Source organism: Blennius ocellaris (genome assembly GCF_963422515.1).
Source record: "Blennius ocellaris genome assembly, chromosome: 8".
Lineage (NCBI taxonomy): Eukaryota > Metazoa > Chordata > Actinopteri > Blenniiformes > Blenniidae > Blennius > Blennius ocellaris.
This window is the reverse complement of record NC_137657.1, coordinates 19,756,881-19,779,883: the sequence shown is the minus strand read 5'-3', so window position 1 is coordinate 19,779,883 and position 23,003 is coordinate 19,756,881. Positions and strand designations below refer to the sequence as shown.

The following is a 23,003-nucleotide window of genomic DNA, read 5'->3' as shown; positions in this document are numbered from 1 at the left end:
CGCCTCGCCTCGCCTCGCCTCGCCTCGCTGCTGGAAGAGAGCGCAGCGGCAGACGGGAGAGGATGCGGAGGCCTGCCGGCCCCACACCGACACATCCACCATCCACCCGGGGACAATAGGCCGCTCCGGGCTATGGCTGCACCCATCGCTCATTTCGACGAGGACTGGCCGAGCCTGGGCGTCCTGAGCGCCGCCGCGGAGGCGGTCGCTGCCCCTGGGAAAGGCCGCGGCAGCGAAGCGGCTCCGCGGCGCCTCCTGAACGGTGGTGGTGGTGATGATGATGATGATGAGGAGGAGGAGGAGGACCCCCCAGACGGAAGCTTCCCCCCGGGGGGAGCCGCTGGGTTCAAGTCCATGGAGGACCTGGTCAACGATTTCGAGGAGAAATTGTCTCTGTGCTTCCGAAACGTGCAGGTGGAGACCGGGAGCATCGCGCCTGTGAGCGAGATCAGCGAGCACGAGCTGCTGGAGAAAGACGAGTGAGTGTGTGTGTGTGTGTGCGTGTGTGTGTGTGTGTGTGTGTGTGTGTGTGTGTGTGTGTGTGTGTGTGTGTGTGTGTGTGTGTGTGTTTCTATAAGACAAATGCATGTCCTGCTGCAGGACATTGCATTTAATGCATGAATTAATGTATTTATGTTGATAAGAAAATGGTTATTATCATTTTTTTTTAATAGCCAATTTTCCTTTTTAAATGAGCTGTTTTGTGATTATTTCCGTTGGTCAGTTTTTGTTTAGTCGCTCATATACATTGCATGGAAGTCTATTTTACGTCTTATCATATTTGGGCTCAACAGCATGTGTATAACAATAAGCCATCATTATTCTTTTTTTTTATTTATGCTTATTTGAAATATCAACAGCATTTATTGAACGGATCGTTTTTTGAACTTTGTAAATCCTGCAGACCACCAGAGATCAGAGGCAGGGCGACACTTTGGCTGTTCTGAGTTTGGCTGAACTATATTTTCAAATCCATCTCGTATACCGTGCAAATTGGTATCACGTGATGCCGGAGCCTTTCCCAGCAAACTAAGGACAAAGGCAGGGTACACCCAGGACAAGTCAACAGTCCACCACAGAGGAAACATAAGAGCCAGACACACATTCGTATGTTTTTTTTTTAAATGGGGAAGAACTTCAGTACGCACACACAGAAAGACCTTTCAGGATCTAGACTTTTCTCACTATGAGGAAAGAGAGTTCAATCACTCTGGGGCCCTGGATTAATATTCTACAACTTCTAGAGTGTCAAAGAGATCGAGCAAACTGCTTATTGCTTTAATGAGTGTTTCCTCCAGTCTTTGGCTTTACTGTACAGTTTTGACTTTTAGAGAAAATCTGGAAAAGATCCAAAGGAAAAAACAGGTTGCAGCTCCACATGATGGATATTAAATGATAAATGTTGCCGCACTCGACTCAACATGCCACTCAGGAATCCACAGCTTCCGCTTCAGGCTGCAGCCATCCGTCCCAATGTCATCATCCGAACCATTTTCAACTTGATAAGCTGTGTTGGGGATTATACTTTTAACATCAGCATTAGCGCCGTTTAATCTGCCTGATTTATTTTTAGCCATCATATTAAAATGTTTTTCGGTGGAAGCCTTGCTAGGTAAAGGAACAACACAGAGGATCGGGGAGGCAGAATGTAGGTCAAAGTTCAGAGACACTCGGTCCTGTGTTTACATCCATTTTCCATATGTTTATGTTTTTTTTTTCTCAGCGTCGCCGGTCGACCAAGCCACTGCCCGCTCACATTGCATCTCTTGTTTTGTTTAAACTTGTCTCACTACTGGATGATTCCTTCACGAGGCAAAAATGTTTGTGGAATCAGTGTCCAGGCAAACCTTTCCTGTATCGGCAGAATCTGGAACGCCTTAACCAGTAACTACGGGCGTGTGATGCCGGTGGACTGGAAACGGTCTCGAGCGTGCTCCCTACACGTCCCCGCCGTCAACCGGGAAGACAAACCTGTGAGTGTGACGTCCCCCCTGTCCCCCCATCTCTGTCCCACTTTCCCCTTGTCCCCCCCCCCCCCCCCCCCCCCCGCTCCTCTCCCTCACCCGCCAAATCTCATGCTCTCTCTTTCCGGCACAAATCTCATATGCTAGTTGTGTCGGGGGGGTTTAGCGCCCTGATTAATTTCCCTCCTCCCGTTGGCTTTGCTGGCTAGACAAAACCCGCCGTGGCCCCGGAGCAGTCGGATGACGAGGAGCTGAGGGAGCAGCTGGACATGCACTCCATCATCGTCTCCTGCCTGGCAGAGGAGCCTCTTTTCACAGCGGAGCAGGTACTTTCACACGGGGCAAATCTTCCCGCGGCAGTTGATCCCCGACGCAGTGAACACCGCGAGAAGCTTTTAAAATGCGGGGCAGCGGCTTAGCGTGGCTCGCGTCCATCTGGGTCCCATCGGCGCGCTATTTCCGAGGGCTGCCTCTCTCTCTTGACGACTTGATGCCCGGCAGGTGATTGAGGAGATTGAAGAAATGATGCAGGATTCCCCCGACGTGGAGGCAGAGCACAACCCCTCCCAGTCGGACCTGTCCATGCTCTCGGTGGACATGGAGCGGACCAACTGCAGCACGGGCCTGGAGGAGAGTGAGTGTTGGTCGGGATTTGGAGCGAAGGAATCCACTGATGAACACACGGTTAAAAACACAGGAAGGGGATTTGAGTTTGCTCGCAATACACTGTTCACTATCAAAAAGCTGCACTACTTGTCTTTTAAATGTGAAACCGAAGGCATGACTGCTTTTATTCTTGAATCTTAATACGAAGCAGCCCTTCTGATGAGGATAAAACACAAGGTATTAACGACACATTAGAAAAAAAATATAAATAATTAAACTCGCATTTTAAGTAGTCAATAGAGGATTAAGAGCAACCATAGCATACAAAATAATGAAGGAGTGACACGTTGTGTGTTGGATTGCCAACACGACAGTGAGCGTGGTGTTACGTGGTTTAACGGCGTTCAGCAGAGACGGCAGAATAAATATCGATCAACCCTGCTGCTCATCCCACAAATGCATGTTCCTTAAAAAAAATGCTGCGCTATTTGCAAGAAAAATAAGGATCTTCACCTTCTGAATAATCCACAATTTAAGCATCATTTCAGTTTTTTGCGTGATAGACGTTCTGGTTGTCACTGGATTTGTGCGTCTTTTGGGTTTTTTTCCAATGGCGGTTGCAGGGGTGAGGACCCTGAGCGTTGCAGAGCTGAACGTGCGTCTGCAGGACACCGAGACCAACATCCGGAGGTTTTCGGAGGAGCTGGTGCAGCAGCTGGCTCTCCGGGACGAGCTGGACTTCGAGAAGGAGGTGAAGAACTGCTTCATCTCGGCCCTCATCGACGTGCAGAACCGGCAGAAAGAGCACCGCGAGTCCCTGAAGAAGAAGAAGAAGCTGAAAGGCGGAGCGGGAACGTCGCAGGGCCTGGCAGAGAAAACTCTTGGATCGGTCAGCACTTCACATTCTCACACGTTTTCAAGACTTATTCCACCTTTGAGCCCACGGTATTTTCCTGGAAGCTCTCACCGCCTTTAGGGTGATCTCGCCTCTTCTCTCGTGGTTCTTCACCTTTCTTCCTTCCTTTCCAGCGTTTCAGCATGGAGGGTCTCTCCTCCGTTATTCAAAACAGCTTCAGGCAAACCTTTGGGAGCGGGTGCAGTGAAAGACAGGTCGCTTTCTACCCCTCTTAACTTTATCTTTACCCCAAGTTTCCTCATCCGAACCACAGTCAAAGTCAGATTGTTTGGTGCATCTGTTGTTTAGTTTTTCACCTCCCCTGACTTCTTTTGTTTATCTACAGTATTTGACCACAGTCATTCCTTACGAGAAGAAAGGACATCCGCCTTCCATTGAAGACCTCCAGATCCTGACTAAGAGTGAGGCTCTTTTTTTGCACCATTATATTCGATCTTTGTTCCGGTTTTTTGTTGTTTTTGTTTGCCATTAAATCATCACTCCTGATTGATAATTCATTTTATCCAGTTTTACATGCGATGAGGGACGACAGCGACAAGGTGCCCAGCCTCTTAACAGACTACATCCTGAACGGTGAGCGGTTTCCTCTCTTGTTAAGACAATCTGTGTTTTGATATGTGGCCAATATGTCAGCATAGTCGTTCCCATTTCACAGAAAGCAGAAGATCAATAGAGGCCATTTGTTGGTATCTGTGCTGATGATGTAACCTTAAAGGACCACGACTGTTTCACTGTAATACACAAATGTTTCACCTTTTTTTTAATCAAATTATATCATGTATTTATTACAACCCTAAGTCCAAAATAGTAGGGACAGTGTGCAAAATGTAAATTAAATGATGACTGTAAAGAAAAACAAAATGTGGCAATACAACACCAACAACATGGCAAATGTTGGGAAAAACATATTTTGCAAGTTCATAACCCTAACCCTGCTCTTTTTATAATTATGGTTGTTGGAAATATAATAAAGCCGTAATACCATGGCCAACAGTAACTTTAGTCTTTGAGCAATTGAGCTAATAAATGTCAAGCATCCATCAATTTCCGTTCAGACAATTATGTCATTATGAACGTCCCTCTGCTCTCATTCTTCTTGGCCTAATTTGCCAAATTCATTAATTGCATTTGCCTATTATTGCATTCGCGCCTCCTTTTGGAATCAGTTCATGAAGAGACATTCCAGGTCAATCCCAAATTAGACTTTGTTTTTTCCCGAGCAGCACCTTTATTATATGCTTGAAAGGTGAATGTGATTAGCGAGGAGACATTATTGATCGTGTGGAAATCCTAATAGAGCCACTCAACTTAAGGGTTTAGAATGGTGGGGCCCATAAAAAGCATTTTTTTTTAGCCCCTTAATTTTTTTTGACAAGAAATTGTATTTTAAAAATGTGAAGGAAGAAAACATACATTGTTTTGTTTTGTTTTTTACATATTTATTGTAAGTGTAAATGTAACAGTTGCAGATTTAGAACTGAATCCAAGAACAAGATTTATTATTTGTGTCTTTATGCAAACGGACATAATAACAATAATACATTATGAAGTGGAAAACAATAACACAATATGGAATTTGGCTAGAAACATGTAAAACTTGGAGGGAACCGAGTGTTTTAGTTTTTGAGAGCTTTAAAAGCTCCTGCTTTGTGGATATTGTTTCTTCGACCTAAGAGACTCTTAGAAAACACAAGTCTAGCAGAGACTCATGAGATCATATTCGTCCACAAATTTTAAGGGCATCAAATTTGTCGTTAAAAAAAAGAAAGTCAACATTCTTTTTGTGTTTTCTTGCTGCCACATCTTTACAGTCTGTTTTCCATTCCTTATTTGGTCTTTCTGGACTTCTCATGCTCTGCTCTATCTTAATTTTCCACTGCCTTACCTTCACTAGCGCTGGTGTGACCCCGCGGACAAAGGTTTGTAACGTTCACTCGTGAAACACACCGGTGTAGTGTTGTCACACTCACAATAGGGGAGCGCCCCCTCTCCACCATCCAGCTGTAGTGCAGTGTGACCCTTCACTCCTCCTCACCTCCCCCCTCGTCCCTCACAGTGAGCGGCTGCACTCTGTGTTTGTGCTTGTTGTTGTTTAGACTCACAAACAGCGACTCGCATCGAGCTCCCAGTGTTCGCCACGCGGAGCACTGCACTTTGCGATACGTTTTGTTTTTCCAATGTGTTTTCCATTCAAGTCTTTGATTATTTATATTTTTTCCTTTTATATTTTTTTCCTCTGCTTTCTCTCCTTACTTTGTTATTTGTATCCCCTTGTACTTTGTGGCTGCTCCATCAAACCCTTAGTCATTATTAAATCTCTCTTTTCATTCCAGTGCTCTGCCCGACGTAGATCAACAGGACGGCGCCTGGCGCTCTGCAGACGTTTCAGAAAGTTTATTACCATCACCAGAAAAAGGGGACTCGTATTTTTTTTTTTGCAGACATAAAGCACACTTAATTTATTCCTGTATATTCTTACCTTTTGCGTGTTTTTTTTTTTTAATGGAGTTGCATTTCTTTTTGTGTGGAACAAAGCTTGTGCATTCCCGTGTTTTATGACTTTCTTTTCTTTGGTGTTTTTGATTCTCTTGCACTGTTGAAAATGTTTCCTCAACATGAATGATATATGAAGTATGAGATCTGCTCTTTGGTGATGAGTGTTGAATTATACAGCGAGCAGTGAACAGTTGCATGAAGCGCAGTGGCGCAGAACCCAGCAGTATAAGAGAGTTTTCGCAAAAGTATTCAAGGAGTAAATCTGTGAAATGAAGAGTACTTCAAGACGAAAATACAGACTGGATTGATCCTCAGTATTGCAGCAGGGCATTGAGCAGATCAGAACAGAATCACAGAAATCCATTAATATCTTCCATGTCACTGTACTGACTGCTTCTATCTCTTTCTGGAGGTAGTGCAAATGTGATGGCTGGTATCTGATTAACTTACGAACTATGCATTTAAGTGAAAATTGAATTTTGACCCTTGCACTGTCTCAACTTTTTATGACTGACTGGAAACACCACCAATGGGCATTTTTTGTGTGTGTGCGTGTGTGTGTGTGTGCGCGTGTGCGTGCGTGCATTTCAATATATATGACTCTGTACAAGCTGCCTTTGCCTTTGCCTGAACTTTTCTACATTATAAATTACTTATTTTCAATGAAAGTTTGTTATGAGAGTAGACTCCTAAGAAAACCTGCTTCATTGTTTATTTATTTTGTAAATATTGTACTTCAAAAATATAGATTAAATCGAATCTCTTTTGTTTCTGTCTGAATGTCATTTTTGTAGAAAATGCAAACATGTTCAATAGAACCCGTCTTCACACGTTAACATGAACATGCTGAGATATGCACAGAAATGTACCAGAAATGTTGATCACTTACATCATACACTGAAGTTCTGGAAAAAACAAGTGGATTGATGAATAGATGGATGTAAACATCCACTGTTTGTCATGTAAGAGAGAATTTCCATTGTAAATAATTAATTGAGAGCAGGAGTCTGCAACCTTTATGACCTGCAGAGCTGTTGATACTACTTTTCATCAAATACAATTTGTATGGAGCTGCAAAAAAACCCCTTTAAAAATGCATTTTAAATTGTATAGTTTTGTGAGATATACTAAAACTATCTCATATTATTAAGTTTCATGAGCCTGGTCAGCATTTTATTATCCTCGTTATTATTTTAGCTTTTTTTTGCCTCAGTTTGTGTCATTTCGTTATATCTTCCCGTTTAACCCATTTTATCCTATTCAATTGTTTGACAGCTCGTTCTAGCAAATTTAGCTTTTGGGGCTATTTACCACCCCCCCACCCCCACCCCCCTTTTTGGCAATTTTAGCAATTTTATTAACAATTCCAGTCATTGTGAGCATTGTTATCTGTTTGATTCAGGAGATAAATCTATGTTAAGTCTTCTTAACTTATTCATCAAAATCCATTACTGAAATCCCAGTAGATATAAGCAGGAATTGTTAAAAGAACAAACTTATGTGCAAAAAATACCAATTATTAATTATATTACAATGACACTACATTACATTTTACTACAACTTGTATTTGTTACAGTGATTTGTAATTTACTTATACCCTGAAGAAATCCTCCATTTCTTTACATATATATATATATATATATATATATAATCAGGGTGTATTTGCTCATGTTTACGTGCATAGATTTGACATCTCTATAGTGTGTTATTTAGCTGTGAGCAATTCGGTGAGTGGCATGGGTTCACCAAATTGGTAAAAAAAAAAAATTAATAAAAAAAATGTATACAGAAAACATTAGCAAAAGTAATTACACAACAGTATTCATTCATTATATAAGTCTGTTCCAAATCTCAGCTGTGCCTCCTCCAGCTCGCTGAGCAGATCCAGATGTGGAGTCTGGGAGGGACCCCGGGACCTTCAGCCTGTGGCCCCTTGTCAAGAAACACAACAGATTAAATCTGTCTTTCGAAATGGAGGTAACTTCTTTCAAATGTTTGGGAAAATGTTTTAAACGTTACGGTTCTTGATGTTAGATGTGTGTATTTGATGTTGATAAATTCATTTCTATTAAATGACCCAAAAGGCAATGGCTTATGGAGAAACAGGCGGGTCCCCCCCCCCCCCTCCTGTGTGATTTACTGTTAACTTACAAACATGTGGAAGCTCAAGTCATGCTTGTCTGAACCTTGTTAAACACCACAAACGCCTGCTCACCCCCCGTCTCCCCCCTGCAGCCATTTCGACAGCAACACAAACGGCTGTTAAACATCTGTAAAGCATTTGTTCTCTGAGATAAGATTTCCTCATTTAGCTGTGTGCTTCCACTCCGACTCCGTAAAGCACAACGGTCTGGCCAGGACTCGGAGCTGCGAGTGGACTCAAGTGGTGTTGCACAAAAACTGTTTCTTCACAGCGGATTCGTAGGACTGACTTTAATGAGCATAATGGAAGTTCGAGGCATGCGGATGGTGCTTTGCTTTCTCCTGCTGACACACTGCTCACTCCAGCAGACCTCCAAGAAGAGGAATGGCAGAAAAGGTAGGAACTGATATGAGCCTGACAATAAACTCCATCCAGTGTTTCTCTGAATATCAACACCAAAACACTGCATGGGATCATTTGTGACGCTTGTGTTTTTCCAAACAGACTCCGCCACCAATGCTGCTATTGAGGAACTGAAGACACAGATTAATGACATTTTTCAGGAGTTGAATTTATTGAAAGAGCGACAAGCTTTGCAGACAGGTATTTTTGAAAAGAGTGTGAAATATTCTACAATTGTTATTTTTTTTTTGTATTAAAGGAATGTGTTGCTCCTGAGAAGTATGTGTTGGGAGGACCTCACTTGGAGGGGGTCAAAGGGAAAATGTTGGGGTCATGGGGATGTATTTTCACAGAATAATCTTTGTAATTAAATTATTTACGATGTCATGATGAAAAGAAGTGAAGACCTAACAGGTCTCATTCTACCACTTTGAAAACCCTGGTCAAGAGAAAAATATAGCACGGTCCAATTGAACTATGTCTGTGTGAGTTGAACCTAATATTTTCAACTTTACAGTGATGTAGAGGCAAAAACCAAAAAAATAATCTATTAAAATTCCTCTGTAGTTTGCCTGAGAGGCACAAAAATCCCCGGGAAGTGTTTCCTTGCCGACCCGGTGAAGAAGACTTTCCACGCTGCCAGCGATGACTGCATCGCCAAAGGAGGCACCCTGGGCGCCCCTCTCACTGGGGACGAGAACGACCAGCTCTACAGCTACGTACGCCAGAGCATCGGCCCCGAGGAGCACATCTGGCTGGGCGTCAACGACATGGTGACCGAGGGCCAGTGGGTGGACCAGTCCGGCTCCGGCGTGCGCTTCAAAAACTGGGAGACGGAGATCACCTTGCAGCCAGACGGGGGCCGGGGTCAGAACTGCGCCATCCTCTCCACCACGGCCAACGGGAAGTGGTTCGACGAGAGCTGCAGGGCCGAGAAGGCCTCTGTGTGCGAGTTTAACATAATCTGAGGGATGCTGCGCTGCCTTCACATCTATAAGTTACTATAAACACCTGCAGCATCTTTACTCGCTGAGAAGAAAGTTTAGAGCGTTTTGGAGCTATTATTCATGCAATGCATTGAAAACTAACTATGTGCAGCATCTTTCTTTAGCTCACATTGACTAAACCTTTCCAGATGTTGGTCCAGAACAGAAAGACTATACAGTGATCTCTGATACAGCATGTTGATGTATAAGCTATTTAATCCTACAGCAATTCAAATTCATCGCAGTAAACACTGGACAGCTTTATGTTTCCACTTTTGAATTATCTGCTCGTCAATACAATGAATGTCTTTCATACTGACAAGGAACAATCATCCTGGGTTTTATTTCAATGCAAAGTTATGCTGCTTACATGTCATTATATAATGTGAATAAACATGTATGTCATCACACGAGCCTCCTGTTGCCTTCTCGCTCAAGTCAGAAAGAGCACTGGATCCCCACAGCAGAAAAACTCGTTATGTAACGAGAGCAAAAACAGTCAGACTAACAAATGGCTGGTGGTTTCTCTTGTGATCTGAAACTTAAGATCATAACTTGTAGCATTGGATGATAAAAACGTGACTGGTGCAGTAATGAAAGAGTCTAATTCATGATTAGTTTGACCTTTACTCGTAACAAAAATCTAACACAATTGACTATTCCTATGAGCGTTAATGGTTCAAGCTCTTAAATTATTTAAAACAGTGGCAGTTTTCAAGGGTTGGGGCAGACTTCCACTGGGAGTGCCAAAAATGAAGAAGTTTATATGTTTTCAGAAAGATTTCCCCAAATGAAGTAAACATAATGTGGGAAATGTATTATGTTTCATTAACACAGTTTAAAAAAAAAAAAAAATGTATTGAAAGTGTGACAGAAAATTATATTTTGTACCAAAAACTGTAAGAATTACAACAACTGCTATTTAACAAAGAATTTGAACAAACAAATACTTAGTGTCTCCACCCACATATAGTTGCTTCATCAGAAAATAAAAAAATAAAAAAAGTCCCAGTTTTTGCTAACATTAGTCACCCCAAGGAAGGAAACATCAGAACAAAATGTTTGGACGTCTCCATGGGTGGTTTCATAGTGTGTCGTCTTCTCAGCCCTTCAAACATTTGAAAGTGAATACAGACCCACTTCACAAATCTAAAAGACTTCTCTGCTATACAGTAAGACATAACTGTGGGGAAATAGGAAGGGTCGAGCTTGTTGGAAGACTGAACATTTGTTTCCCTCTGCTGCTCACCGTCTGAACTACAAGCAAAATCATGGATCTGCCAGAGAACATGTACACCATATTACAGAAGAACTGTCAGTCACTCAAACAATAATCACGGTCAGTTCACAGAATGCAGCTTCGTCTGTCCAAGCATTTCATTGTCATTCAGAAGAGGCAGTCAATCAGCTCTTACCATCGCAGAGAAAAATCAAGTCACTGAGCAGTGATTCTCATTGATTGCAGCAGACAAAAAAAAAAGACAAAATATGCATGAACGTGAGAATAAGATTTTTTTTTTTTTTTTACATTAGCACATCAGTATTATATCCTATAAAGTCCAAACTGAAATATTCTCCACTTTTCTAAAAAAAAACAAAAAACAAAACCTATTCAAGACATACAACCAACACCTTGAACAGGACTCACAAACCTCTGTAAGGCACCTCTATGGTGTACTGATAAAACCAGGAAGACTTTATTTGCACCACACCAAACTACACACTGGTTAATTGATGCAATCGAAATGCAGCAGTAAAAGCTGCGTTTCCCCTTTATCGCCGATGGAACACCAAACATGAGAAACTCGCCCTGTAAATAACACAAAGCAGTTCCCCATCTACTTTCTCATAAATACGTCTAAAAGTACAAATAAAGACATGTCAAATGAAAGTGGTCTTTACCTAAAAATATCTTTCTCGATGCTACAACTGATATGAACATGAATGAAGCACCGCTTTCTAAAGAAAAGTGCCTTCTTTTTTTTTTTTTTTTTTTTTACAGAAGACATGGTCACAGCTAAATATGGGTTTGAAAAGGGTTCCGAGTTTGTTTTTTGTCTCACTTTTGGTGAAAAAGCTCCACTCGAGAAAGAGAGAGAGAGAGAGAGAAAAAAAAAAAAAGGCCTCTGGCTAGGCTCAACCGCAGGCAATCGCACAGACGCCCGGGAATGAATATCCCAAAGTTCAAGTAGGTCAAATGAATATCAGAAAGCTGAATCCAATCTTCTGCTCAGTTTCCTCCCTCTGGCTCCATCCGCGCCCCGAGATTTGAAGAATCTCCCTCTCCGGTTGGCTCCCGTTGTCGGTAAATCTCATTGTCGACGAGAGTTTGCCCGTGGCTCGGAGGCCTGTTGGGAAGAGGAGGGCCCGGTTGAGACGTCTGTCTCATCGGCCGCTGATCGTCCACCTCCGTGTCATCATTTTTAGACACCAGTGGCTTCTGCGAGTCCGAGTGTCCCGGGAAGGGCCGGTATGTGTCAAAGTCTCCGTAGACGCCAATCTCCGCACCCTTCTTCAGCAGGTGTGTGTAGACCAGGGACTCTTCAATGGAGGCGTACACGTGATACTCGCTTTCATCATCCGACCTGGGGTGTCCGTTTGGTCCCGGGAGGAAGCTGGTGCCGTTTGGATTGTAGACGTCCACCTGGTGCTCAAGCTTTTTCTTCTTCTTCCTGTTTGTGGGGGGAACATGAAAGTTTAAAAAAGGTCAAGTCGAACATTTGTCATCTGAGGCAGACGTGAAGTTCATGGAGGAATTTAAAAAGAAACTACCCAAAAAAGAATGAATGAAGGATTGAATAAAAAAAAAAAAAAACTCACCTCACCACCACACAGACCACCACCAACACGATGATAAATATAGCGAGCAGGGCCGCCACCACGCTCAGGATGATGGGCAGGAGACGGTCTGAAGAAGAAAAAGAAAATAAATACCACTGTAATACGTCTGTGTGAAACACTTGAATGAACAGATCTTTTAATGAATAACTGATATTACGAAGGCTTGAAGTTGCATGTTTCAGGTTGTTGATACAAAAAAAAATAATAATTCTAATTAGTATATTGTCAGCGAGCTTCATGGGCCTAGTTATAAGGCATTCATTTGAATCAGCTGTTGGGAGTAGAGACACATGTGAAATACACACATAAACAACAACGCTGCCCAAGAGAACAAAGACCGAGGAGCACCGATATCGCTGAGGAGCCATTTTGATATGCGATGATGTGAAAAGAGACTCAAATTCAACATTTTCATGTTGCCGGTGCTGGAAAAACAAACCAGGCTGAAGTAGTATTACCATAAAATAACCCTCAAGCTTGATGTAATAAAAATATGAAGAATGAAGAAGGCAAAGTTGTGGTGGACAATAAAGCAGTCCATACCTTTGTGTTTGCATGCTCTCTTTGTGCAGTGTGTTGGTAAAGTGAGGCTTTCTTGCTTTAACTCGCAGTATTCATTTGCTGGTGTGATTTGAAATACAAGTCCAGCCTTAGTACAAAAATATAGATTTATTTTTAATAACCAAATTTATGAAGGGAATCTGGTGACGTATGAGAGCTAAACTGCATGAAAGTATCTGATGGCAGAAGGTTTTTGAATATGTTTAATATTTCTATTCATAGCCTTAATAAATGTTTTTGTGCACCAATCTTAAAAGCAAATGTTTAAATCAAACCTAAAGTACACCTGTTAGATATGTTTTTTCGGAAGGGAAGGTATCAGAACATAGGTTTGGTAGCAATTTGAATCGAAATGGGACACAACAGTGAAAAAACCGTGAAAGTCCCTAGTTCAATTTTAATCCCATTACATCTATTATTTCACAAGAATTATGTAAATAAACCAGCACAAAATGGCAGAAAGTGTAAATTTGCTTACTCGGGGCCTTCTGTAGGGTGATCTTGGTGAGCACGCTGAAGTCGCCTCGCTCAGGCATACAGTTGGACATGTTGAGGTAGAAGCTCTCGGGGACGGTGATCTCCGGCTCGGCCTCTTCGTCCTCCCTGCGGCTGTAATCCTCCTCGGGACTGCCGACTCTCTGCACCTTGATGTTGGTGTGGCGGTTGCTGCACTTGGGCTGGCTGACGTTGGCGAACACGAGACGAGCCGCCATCTTCGGGGGAACGGAGACGATCCAGGAGACGGTGGAGTAAAACTCCATTCCTACCGGCCAACCAGGAGTAGCTAAAAGCACCGGGGTGTCTTTCACCGGGGATACGGTGAATATGTACCTTTCTGAAGAGAAGCACACCACGACAATGGTTATTATCATGAGAAACATAATGCATTTATCTTCTCATTTGGTTGCCAGAGGTGGAGCTGTGCGTTACCTGGTATTTCCTTTTCAAAACTGGCATTCAGCACATATTTGAAATACGTTCTCTGTATTCTGCCCCGCATGTTGGACGACCACGTCACGGTCACATTGGTGTGGATTTGGATTTTCTGTACGACCCCCCGGGGGCAAAAATGTCCGATGGTGCCTCCGCCTTCCTCGGCCACTTTGAAGAGGATGCTGTCATTGCATACTTGTCCGGGCAGCGACTGTTTGAGGGGTCCGGAGGGACAGGTGAGCCGAACGGTGCCGTGATGAGCAGGACGGAGGGTCCAGGTCACGCTACTCAGAGGGGTGGGGAGGCAGGAGGGCAGCAGGGGCACCAACAGAGGGACCGGAGTCTTGGGGCAGTCTTTTAGGTCACTACACCCTGATAACAAAATAGACAAGAGGACATTTATTTCTTTTTTTTCTTTTTTAGGAGCTAAAGTAAAAACATTTAATTGTACTGGGAGTAAAAGAATAGTTTAGTGGGCAGGTTTTATGAGCATTGTAAGACACCACCGATTGACATTCACACTTGACTCATACAGAGTAATTGAGAGTTTTGGAGGTGATGGCGTGCACCCAGTGACCTCTGATCAACTTCATGAAGTCTGTTCTCCTCTCATTCAATTTGCATCGAGCTATGCAACGATCAACTGTATAAATGTTTGTTTGAGACCATCCAGTTACTTGAGACTTTTGGACGGTGCTGTCCGTGTCAGTGTGTTGTACGATGTGAAGTGTTAAAACGGATACGAGAGATTAAAAACTGCTCCTCCAAACTTAACGCCTCCCGTCTGGATTTACCAATGATTCCCGTGGCCGTCACGTTCACGTCATCGGGGAGGCAGTCTTGGAAGGTCAGCTCGCTGGTTGAGGTAACTGTGATCTTCTCCTTCAAAACGGAGTTTATTTTTATCTCACAGTCTGAGGCCGGTCTCACTTTATCGATGTGGAGGGAAAGACCTTCCAGGTTGCTGGTAGCCACTTTGCACTTCACTGGAAGGGAGAGAACACAAGAAATCAGTTTCCTCGGTTTTTTCGTCCCATGGTTTCAAACACACTTGCGATTTCAACCGTGTGCTTTGCCACCTGACTGATGTATACGTGACTGATGATGTGCTGCTGCCATGAGTCAAGAGGTGAGGAAATCTCAGAGCTCCCCGTCACCCCAGGGCTCGTTTACCGGCTACAGCCCACACTCCTCCTCACGATTACTCATAACGGCAAAAGTCTGGGACTCTTTCACTGTACTCCCGACTTGTGAAACCTCATGCTTGTGATCAGAATTTGGGGAAAAAAAAAAAAAAACCTGCTTCAGAAATATACCTGTCACAGCATGTAAAAGTGACGTCACTCTTTATCAATGTTTTTTTAAACAAGCCCATCAGACAGGAAATATTTGACGTGTTCACAGTCTGAAATTCTCAAATTTTCTTATTATAATGGATTGTGATGCGTATTTGTATTTTCTTTTTGTATAAAGAATTGGTTTTACTGACTTATAAATATTTTTCAGGAATAAATATACTTTTGAAACACAGCGACTTTGTTTGTTTTTTTTAAAATATGGGACTTAAATAAACAAGACTGTTGTGAAACACAAGCACAACTGTTTATGTCGCTAAGGTGGTTGGTTGAGCCTGTTTTGACTTACTAATGCTATGATGACTTAAAGTCCAACTTTCACTTTCTTTTCATATGAATTTAGATATCTTTTCCACAAGGGAACAAAGTTGAGGTAAAGCTTGTAAAAAAAAAACCCCAACAAAAGCCTCAAATTGAGTTAATGACTTGTAATTATGTGTGTCTGAGTGAAAATCACTGGGAGTTTAGAGCTTGTTGGCAGGAATAAGTTGCCACCCATTAAGTCTGAAAAACCAAAACAAATGAAGATAGAATTAAAACAGTCAAATCAATAAAGTTGAAGAAAAACAGACATAAAAATGCAAAAACAGTTTCTAAATTGGAGAAGTCTGGGATGAGAGTGTGTGGTAATCTCACAGCATCCTTCACATCACACGCGAAGTGCTTTCGTCATTTAATACAATACTCAAATACAGTTAAGAGTTATAAAATCCATTTGTGATATACATTTGTGTTAAAACATCCAATAATCTAATATTTTGAGAAAAAATATTGATCATTTTTATGATGTATAAGTGAAGATAATAATGGGAAAAAAACATTTTAAATAATATTCCAATTTTGCAGCTTGAATACTTTCAGGGAGTTAAAAGAAATATACATATAAAAATTTTTTCCATCTAGGTTAATATTAGAAAAAAGTCCCATGAATGTCTGACAAATGTTTAAAAGAATAACCAGTCAGAAGGCCATTATTATGACAAACGCTGTGATGCAGCCGAACCCAACAATGTACAAACCTGTCGAACTTGTGCTTGATGCAGACACCTTGATGTTGAGAGACAGTCCAGGGGAACCGGCGCGTCTTCGGTCCATCTCACAGTTCCTCAGCGTCAGAGAAAAGTCCCCCTGATTCTGTGACGGCTGGACATCCGCCAAGCCCAGAACCAGCGCCCCCCTCCCTTTGCTGTGGTACTCTACAGCCGTTTCCTTCTTCAAACACTGAGGCTGTATGAGATTCAGGAAGCGAACAGACGTCTTGTGATTCTGTGGCACCTGAAAGTACCACTCCATCACGTCGTCGTCAGGAAAGGTGTCCGGATAGTTTGGCGAGAGCAGCTCCGAGGACGAGGTCCCTTTTGGTAATGTGAGAGAAACTCTGGCCAGAGCTGGGAGAGAGAAAAGTAAATGAGACTATGAGTCAGACAGACACAAGAGAGAAGCTGTTCAAGTGGGGAAAGAAAAAAGAAAAGAAACTAACTTACATTTGATTTCTTCTCCTACAGACACGTCAAACTGGCTACTTTGCAGCTTCTGTCTTGCTGGGATTTCCAGAATAAACCTCCCCTGATTCAGTATCTGAGCACTAGTGATGGGGCCCATTCTGCAGTATTTCCCCACAGCCACCTTCCCCGTAGTCTGAAAGACCTGGAGCGTGTACATGTGGCTGTCTGGACATCTCTCGGATGGATTAATCTGCCGCAGCCCCGCCTTGCTAAAGTCTATCTTAAATGCTTTTGGTGCTGAAGCCTTCAGATTCCAGATAAATCTGCGGGGAAAGTCCAACAGAGGGAGGGAGCCGGAGTCCGCCGGGACGATGTGGTCACTGCAGGACTTCACAGTGCACTCTAGGAAGAAGAGTGGCGAGGACAATTTCATGTTAATAACAGCAACATGGACATTCTAAAGAATATCATCAACACAGAGCACTTTGTCTGTCCCTTAAAGAGACAGTGAGAAATTAGGAATCAGCTGAAAAGTAGTGGAAACGATCCATCTAATACCACTACTTCGTTTTTTGCGAGTGTATATAGTTTATGCTTGTGGAATTTTTTTACATTTTTTTTACCCAATTGTATTATGTTGTACAACAGAGCCAACAATCCTTACATTGCAGAAAGACATTGCATGGAAAATAAAAAGCTCGACATGGACATTGAGAAACTTGTTCAGTGAAGTCAAAGGTAAGAAGAGTGAAGAATATTACAAGAAATTAAGATGCATAGCAAAACACATATACATATTTTTTAATATGACATACTCTTTATGAAGAGATATGTTTTTTTTTCCAAAACTGTGTTGAAGATGTAGTTTTCAACAGCTGAAATATTTTATGTGAACCCTTTAGAAAAATGTAGTATAACTTGAGAACCTGCCCTATTTCTCCTCCAATGATATTTAAGGACACAACTTGCTAGAGTTTCTACCATTATATTGAAATTACCATCCCACATTAAAAAAAAAAAGCTACCATTCTCCATGGGTCAAAGTCAAACAAAGAAAAAGGTATGAGGAACTATTTTTGACTGCACAGATAAAAGGCAAAAGTATGTTTTGACAAGTGACTGGATGTCAGACACTTCTTGTCATGAATGCCGTTTCTATGTTTTAGGGGGAAAACAAATAGGGCAGGATCACTTCTCATCCGTAATCTGAACTGTGGAACTATATACAGACCCTTGGTTGTGGACCTTGAGCACAAAAAAAAAGGTTCAAATAATAAATTCGCCTCTCAAAATACAAACTCTTACCGATATTTTGCACAACTTCCACGGTAAATACATCTTGAGGCCTTGTGCAGTCAAACGTCAGTGAGGCTGGAGTGTTGCCTTTTAATGACAGGGACACGCTACATCTCCGTGAGCGTCCTGATCCTGTGCACACCTGGCATCCTTTGCCTTGACTATTGCTAATGTTGAGCACGGTGTCACGGTCAGGGGAAATGGTGAACTCAGACACTCCTGGGAAAGAAAAAAAGCATAGTCACGGTCAGAAAAGGGCATTAAGACAAAGGATAAACATGCTCAGTCATTATCAAATCATCATTTGGATGAGACTGAGCAGAATACATAGACCTCAGACATCTTGTGGTTGTATTAACAGCTGAAAAAAAAAAAACCAAAACTTATTGTGACTAACTGTGTTGAGAGATGAGTTTAACAGCTAGGCTTTACTTCTCTGACTAAGCAGGCTTCCTCTGAACAAACAGGGAGACATGTTCCCGCACAACAGCACCTTAATGTTCTGGTTCACTCACTCGATTGTTATCCTCGGTAACCTGGTTTACACTGCCATATTTCTCTGTCTATAAATAAGTGAAGAAAACAGACACAACCTGCCATCATCTGCCACATGACACATCACACTACCTGGCAGGGTTTTCTTGAACTAGCTGCACAAAAACACCCACAAGGCAAAAAAAACAAAACTCAACACTGTCCCACACTGATCTTGCTTCACAGGCACATTCACGCACAAGCAGGAAATAGTTTTGAAAAATACATCGAATTGATAGAATAGTTTCTCTTTAATCTGAATGACAGTATAGAATTGGAGTTCCACCGTTTCTTACAAGATTTCTCGGTGAATCTCCAGCGCTGGTTAATAATTGAACTCACCTGAAACCGTGGACAAGCCGAGCGTGAGAAGAAAAATCTGCAGGGAGACTTTGCCTGTCGGCGAGAACATGCTGTCTTGTATTGTTGGTTACAAACTTCAATCCTGGGACGAATCAGAGCAAATATTGCACGTCTTCCGTCTGAGGAACTGGGACCTCTGTGCGCCACATTTTTCTCCTCTCCTACGTGAAGATCGGCTTGTAGGTGTTGAGTCGCAACTCGTCCACTTCCGAAAGTGTGTCAACAGGGCGCGTTCAGCACAGGTAAAAAAAGAAAGAAAGGCGTGGCCAGGACAACCATTTTAGTAGGGACAGTGCGCGTCCGTGCGCCTTTTACGCACGGACACTGCAAGGCCCCGACCGGTCAGTTTGAAAAAGGAGCTCCACATATTTCACGGAAAGTTCATATGAACGTATGTATCCATTTAGTTTTAAAGAAATTGGTAATTGTTTGTTAAATCAGACGATTCGTTAAAAAACAAACAAAAAGAAACAACAACTTCTGATTGCCGTCATTAAATATATTTGTGGAAACACTTCTAAAAAGTGGTATATACTTAATCATGAGTGTAAATATAATTGAAAAATATTTAATTATTTACACCATACATGTAGACAACATATAAACTAAAAATGTAAATGTTTTTTGAAATTTTAACTGATTACCCGATTACAGAATTTGAAAACTATTTGATTTTATGACACAATATAAATATTTCAAGATACTTTTTGATGTGTTTCATTGCTTATCAGTTGAGAATAAACAATACAACTTATATATATATTCAGTTTTATATAATAAGTGGAAATTACAGGGACGATTCACAGTTTGAAATAAACTTTTTCATTGTGTTCTGGTACCAGTGTTACCTACATTATTTCAGTTCATTAAAGGAAAAATGCCATTTTTGGACCTGTGGCTGTACCAAAGTGAGTGGTATTGAAATAAAGCTTCAAAAAAATTCTGTACGTTTTTGAAACACTTCTGGGCAGTCTTGAAATGTTGATTGGGTTATTAGAAGTAACTATAGTTAGAAATTTACAAATGTATTGATTCCTTTATTCCTTACAAAATACCTTTTGTAAGAGAATTTCTATTTTTGTTGCAAGAGTACAAATTTAAGATTTAAACCTAAAGGTTTGCAAGGCAGTTGTTGGATACAGTACAAATCAAAATTGAAACAAGTCATCATGGTCAGTCGGTGCTGATTTTTCACAGAATCACATTTTGTTATCGATAATCACAAACTTTAAACAGCTGAGCCAGAACATGCAGTCTGAAGCTGATGCTTTATGAAACTTCAGTTTGTGCAAAATACATAAAAGGTATCTCCATGATTCAAACCGTGTATTTTTCAACCAATAGTTTTGAGGGGATTATGCGCTTCTTTCTGTCTGTGATAGATTTTTGATAGATTTTCATTTACCTCCACATCATAATGTCCTATTTGGTTTAAAAAGAAGCAAAGCAATTGACATAAAAGTCTTTACCTAACACAAGTTCGGCCATTCACCAGGATGGTGAGTAAAATGATTTTATATACTGTTGCAACTGCAAATTGACATTCTTTAACATGCTTTTTGACCATAGTTACATTTAAAAGCAAAGCTTAGTTTTGTTTAAGGGTTTTCACAAAGTGGTCAGTCAGCTCCGGGTACAAAACAAGCTGAAGAAGTCCCTCCTTCCTCTACATGCTGCATTGCTAACACTATTGCAAAAGAAATAAGAAATAGGATGGAGCCTATGTTGTAAACTTTTCTTTAGCTTTTTCAGTTAAGGAAACAAGTTAGTGTGCAACTTCTTTCTGTGGATAGACCTCAGGTTATATTTGTGTTTACTAATACTGATTTTACAAATCTTACAACACAGTGAGCTTGAATAAAGTTATGTCAGTTGAACTACTGATGTATTCAGGACAATCCAGACCAATGTCTGTTTTCTGTGTATGTCCATCCATCGATCCATCCATCCATCCATCCATCCATCCATCCAATCCAATTAAACAAGCTGAATTGAGGCTCTTCTACATCAGTCAAATTTACCGACCACAAGTTACTGGGGTTTCCCTCAAAAATTAGTTGGGACTATGTTGTAAATGATTTTAATGTAATTAGATAACGTCTTACTTTGTTTGATGAATACACATAAACAGAAAGGTGTCCCTGCAACTCATTACATGTGACCTTCAGTCTTCAGTAAGTCTAAGGTGAACATATTTAGACTCCACAGAACAGGTCAGAAAGACTCTGATAGGCTACAGTCTAGTCAGTTTTATTTTCATTTAAACCGTCAAAACATGATTACAAATCAACACACCTATTGAGCTTGACAATAGAAATCTAACAATATAAGTATTGAAATTCGCTCAATGTCAGTCAAAAACAACATCTATTGTTCGGAAATAATTGGAGGAAAAAAAACTATTACATGTGCATGGGCATGACTATATGTTATATATGTGATGGCACACTGTAAAGTTCAGCTGTCAGTGCAAAAGTCCTACACGTGAGATAAGGCAAGAGACTTTCTAGAAATATTAAAAACTATACAAACACTGTTTAAAGAGAAAGGTTTGCACAGTCTACGCTTACTAATAGGAAGGCCTACAAGGGTATACAAAACACATTGGTGTTGGTCCCAGAATATAGATTACTATTGGCTAGTATAATGATAATAATAATAATAATAATCCTATCATACTTTACCTTGGTTGTCCTAAAGAAGAGGAGGTATAGGGGTCAAAGAACATCCAAAACTAAGTCATTTCATCAAAAAGTCCAAAAGTTTCCCCAAACCTCCACAATCATTCATGAGAACAGTTGAATGGCTACAATTATAGTATAGGCAGCACAGGCTATAATTATTAGGTTGATTATTTCAGTTATCTCGGTCTCCTCTGCTCCATCCCGTTGGGCAGAAATCCTGCAATGATCGGTACCGGCCATATGAGAGCAGCAACACTCCACACAATGATGACCAAAGTCATGAAACAAGCCACAAGTGTCGACTCGATGGGCTTTCTGTTCAGCCTCCAACTTTTGTCCCCCTTCAACTCGTCCAGGCTGAAATCCACGCAGCAGAACGTGACCTGGTCCCCGGCCTGCTGGCCCCGGGACCTGCCCTGACCGAACCTCCGGTACCGGGACATCCCGCAGCCCACGCACAGCCGCAGCTCCTGCTGACCCCCGGTCACCCCGAGGTGCTCGATGACCACGGGCGAGATCGCCCTGTTGAAGGACGCGGAGAAGAAAGCCCTGCCGCGGTTGGTGGTGTAGATGAGCACGTCGCACTGGAAGCCGAAGCTGCTGTCCCAGCGCGCGACCAGCGAGGTGGGCAGCAGCCGCTCCACGCTCACGTTGCACTGGGACGCGCTCTGCGGCGAGGACGCGTCGGCCGACGCTTCGCTCTCCTCCACCGACCTCTTGGAGAAGCGCACGTCCACCTCCAGGTTCGCCAGGAACCTGTTGGAGGAGTTGATGGGCGGCAGGAGCAGGTCCTCATCGCTCCAGCCCGGGCACGGCGGGAGAAGTGCGGCCACCGCGGTCAGCGCCAGCAGCAGGGCGGGAGAGTTGTTCAGCATGGCACAGGGCGCGTCTCTCCAGCTCGCATGGTGCTCACACGACGCGCAGACGACGGACAGAGATGCTCAAATGCTTGAGTGATGCCAGTAGCTGGTGATTTGAGAAAGGAAAAAAAACAACGCAGCCCTGGAAGAAGATTCTCATAACGTCCACAGCATCCCGTCCCCCCCCCCCCCGTCCCCTCCCTCTGGGTGTCTTCCAAGGGGGGAAAGCGGGCTGAGCAGCTCCGCGGTGGCGCACAGATCGGAGCGTCACTCCCCTCTGCCGGGCTGCTCAGGTGTGAGGCGCGCCGAGCACCAAAACACAGAGGAGTGGTGAGCTTGCTGGCTGGGAGCGCCAGTGCGCAGGGACAGAACGAGCGTCCTCCCGACATGCACATGCTCAATGAACTTTCTCAGTGCCTTGAGGGGAAAAAAACAACCTCAGATTTATCTCGAGTCTGAGGAGCGAATCAACAATTATCCCAATTTTCATCTTGCAAATGACAGCGGAGAGGGTGTCCTCGGTTTGTGTCATCAAAGTCAGCTGAGAAAAGAAAAGCAGTGCCACAATAAATACCCCTCTGAGTTGTGAAAGTTGATGACGAAAAGATGGAAAAGACT

At 42.4% G+C, this 23,003-nt stretch overlaps 4 protein-coding genes across 4 annotated transcripts; 2 read left to right on the top strand and 2 right to left on the bottom strand.

The window, feature by feature from the left end:
* Window positions 1–132: 132 nt before the first annotated feature.
* fez2a (fasciculation and elongation protein zeta 2a) lies at window positions 133–6,673 on the top strand (the record flags this gene model as incomplete). Its single annotated transcript, XM_080501691.1, has 9 exons — window positions 133–479; window positions 1,865–1,973; window positions 2,174–2,290; window positions 2,466–2,598; window positions 3,194–3,459; window positions 3,600–3,680; window positions 3,812–3,887; window positions 3,994–4,059; window positions 5,820–6,673. The coding sequence occupies 9 exons, from the start codon at window positions 133–135 to the stop codon at window positions 5,834–5,836; spliced, it is 1,212 nt and encodes a 403-aa protein (XP_080357817.1). The 3' UTR covers window positions 5,837–6,673.
* A 1,662-nt stretch (window positions 6,674–8,335) lies between these two features.
* On the top strand, window positions 8,336–10,751 carry clec3ba (C-type lectin domain family 3, member Ba). The gene is made up of 3 exons (XM_080501407.1): window positions 8,336–8,521; window positions 8,630–8,728; window positions 9,095–10,751. Exons 1-3 carry the CDS (start codon window positions 8,419–8,421, stop codon window positions 9,493–9,495), a joined length of 603 nt encoding a protein of 200 aa, XP_080357533.1. The 5' UTR covers window positions 8,336–8,418; the 3' UTR covers window positions 9,496–10,751.
* A 445-nt stretch (window positions 10,752–11,196) lies between these two features.
* cdcp1a (CUB domain containing protein 1a) lies at window positions 11,197–18,890 on the bottom strand (the record flags this gene model as incomplete). The annotated part of the gene is made up of 9 exons (XM_080500535.1): window positions 11,197–12,185; window positions 12,334–12,421; window positions 13,394–13,750; window positions 13,846–14,220; window positions 14,643–14,834; window positions 16,223–16,591; window positions 16,688–17,050; window positions 17,954–18,163; window positions 18,821–18,890. The coding sequence occupies 9 exons, from the start codon at window positions 18,888–18,890 to the stop codon at window positions 11,744–11,746; spliced, it is 2,466 nt and encodes an 821-aa protein (XP_080356661.1). The 3' UTR covers window positions 11,197–11,743.
* Window positions 18,891–21,166: 2,276 nt separating this feature from the next.
* Window positions 21,167–22,538, bottom strand: tmem158 (transmembrane protein 158). Its single transcript, XM_080501109.1, has one exon. The coding sequence runs from the start codon at window positions 22,398–22,400 to the stop codon at window positions 21,702–21,704; it is 699 nt and encodes a 232-aa protein (XP_080357235.1). The 5' UTR covers window positions 22,401–22,538; the 3' UTR covers window positions 21,167–21,701.
* Between the last annotated feature and the right edge of the window lie 465 nt (window positions 22,539–23,003).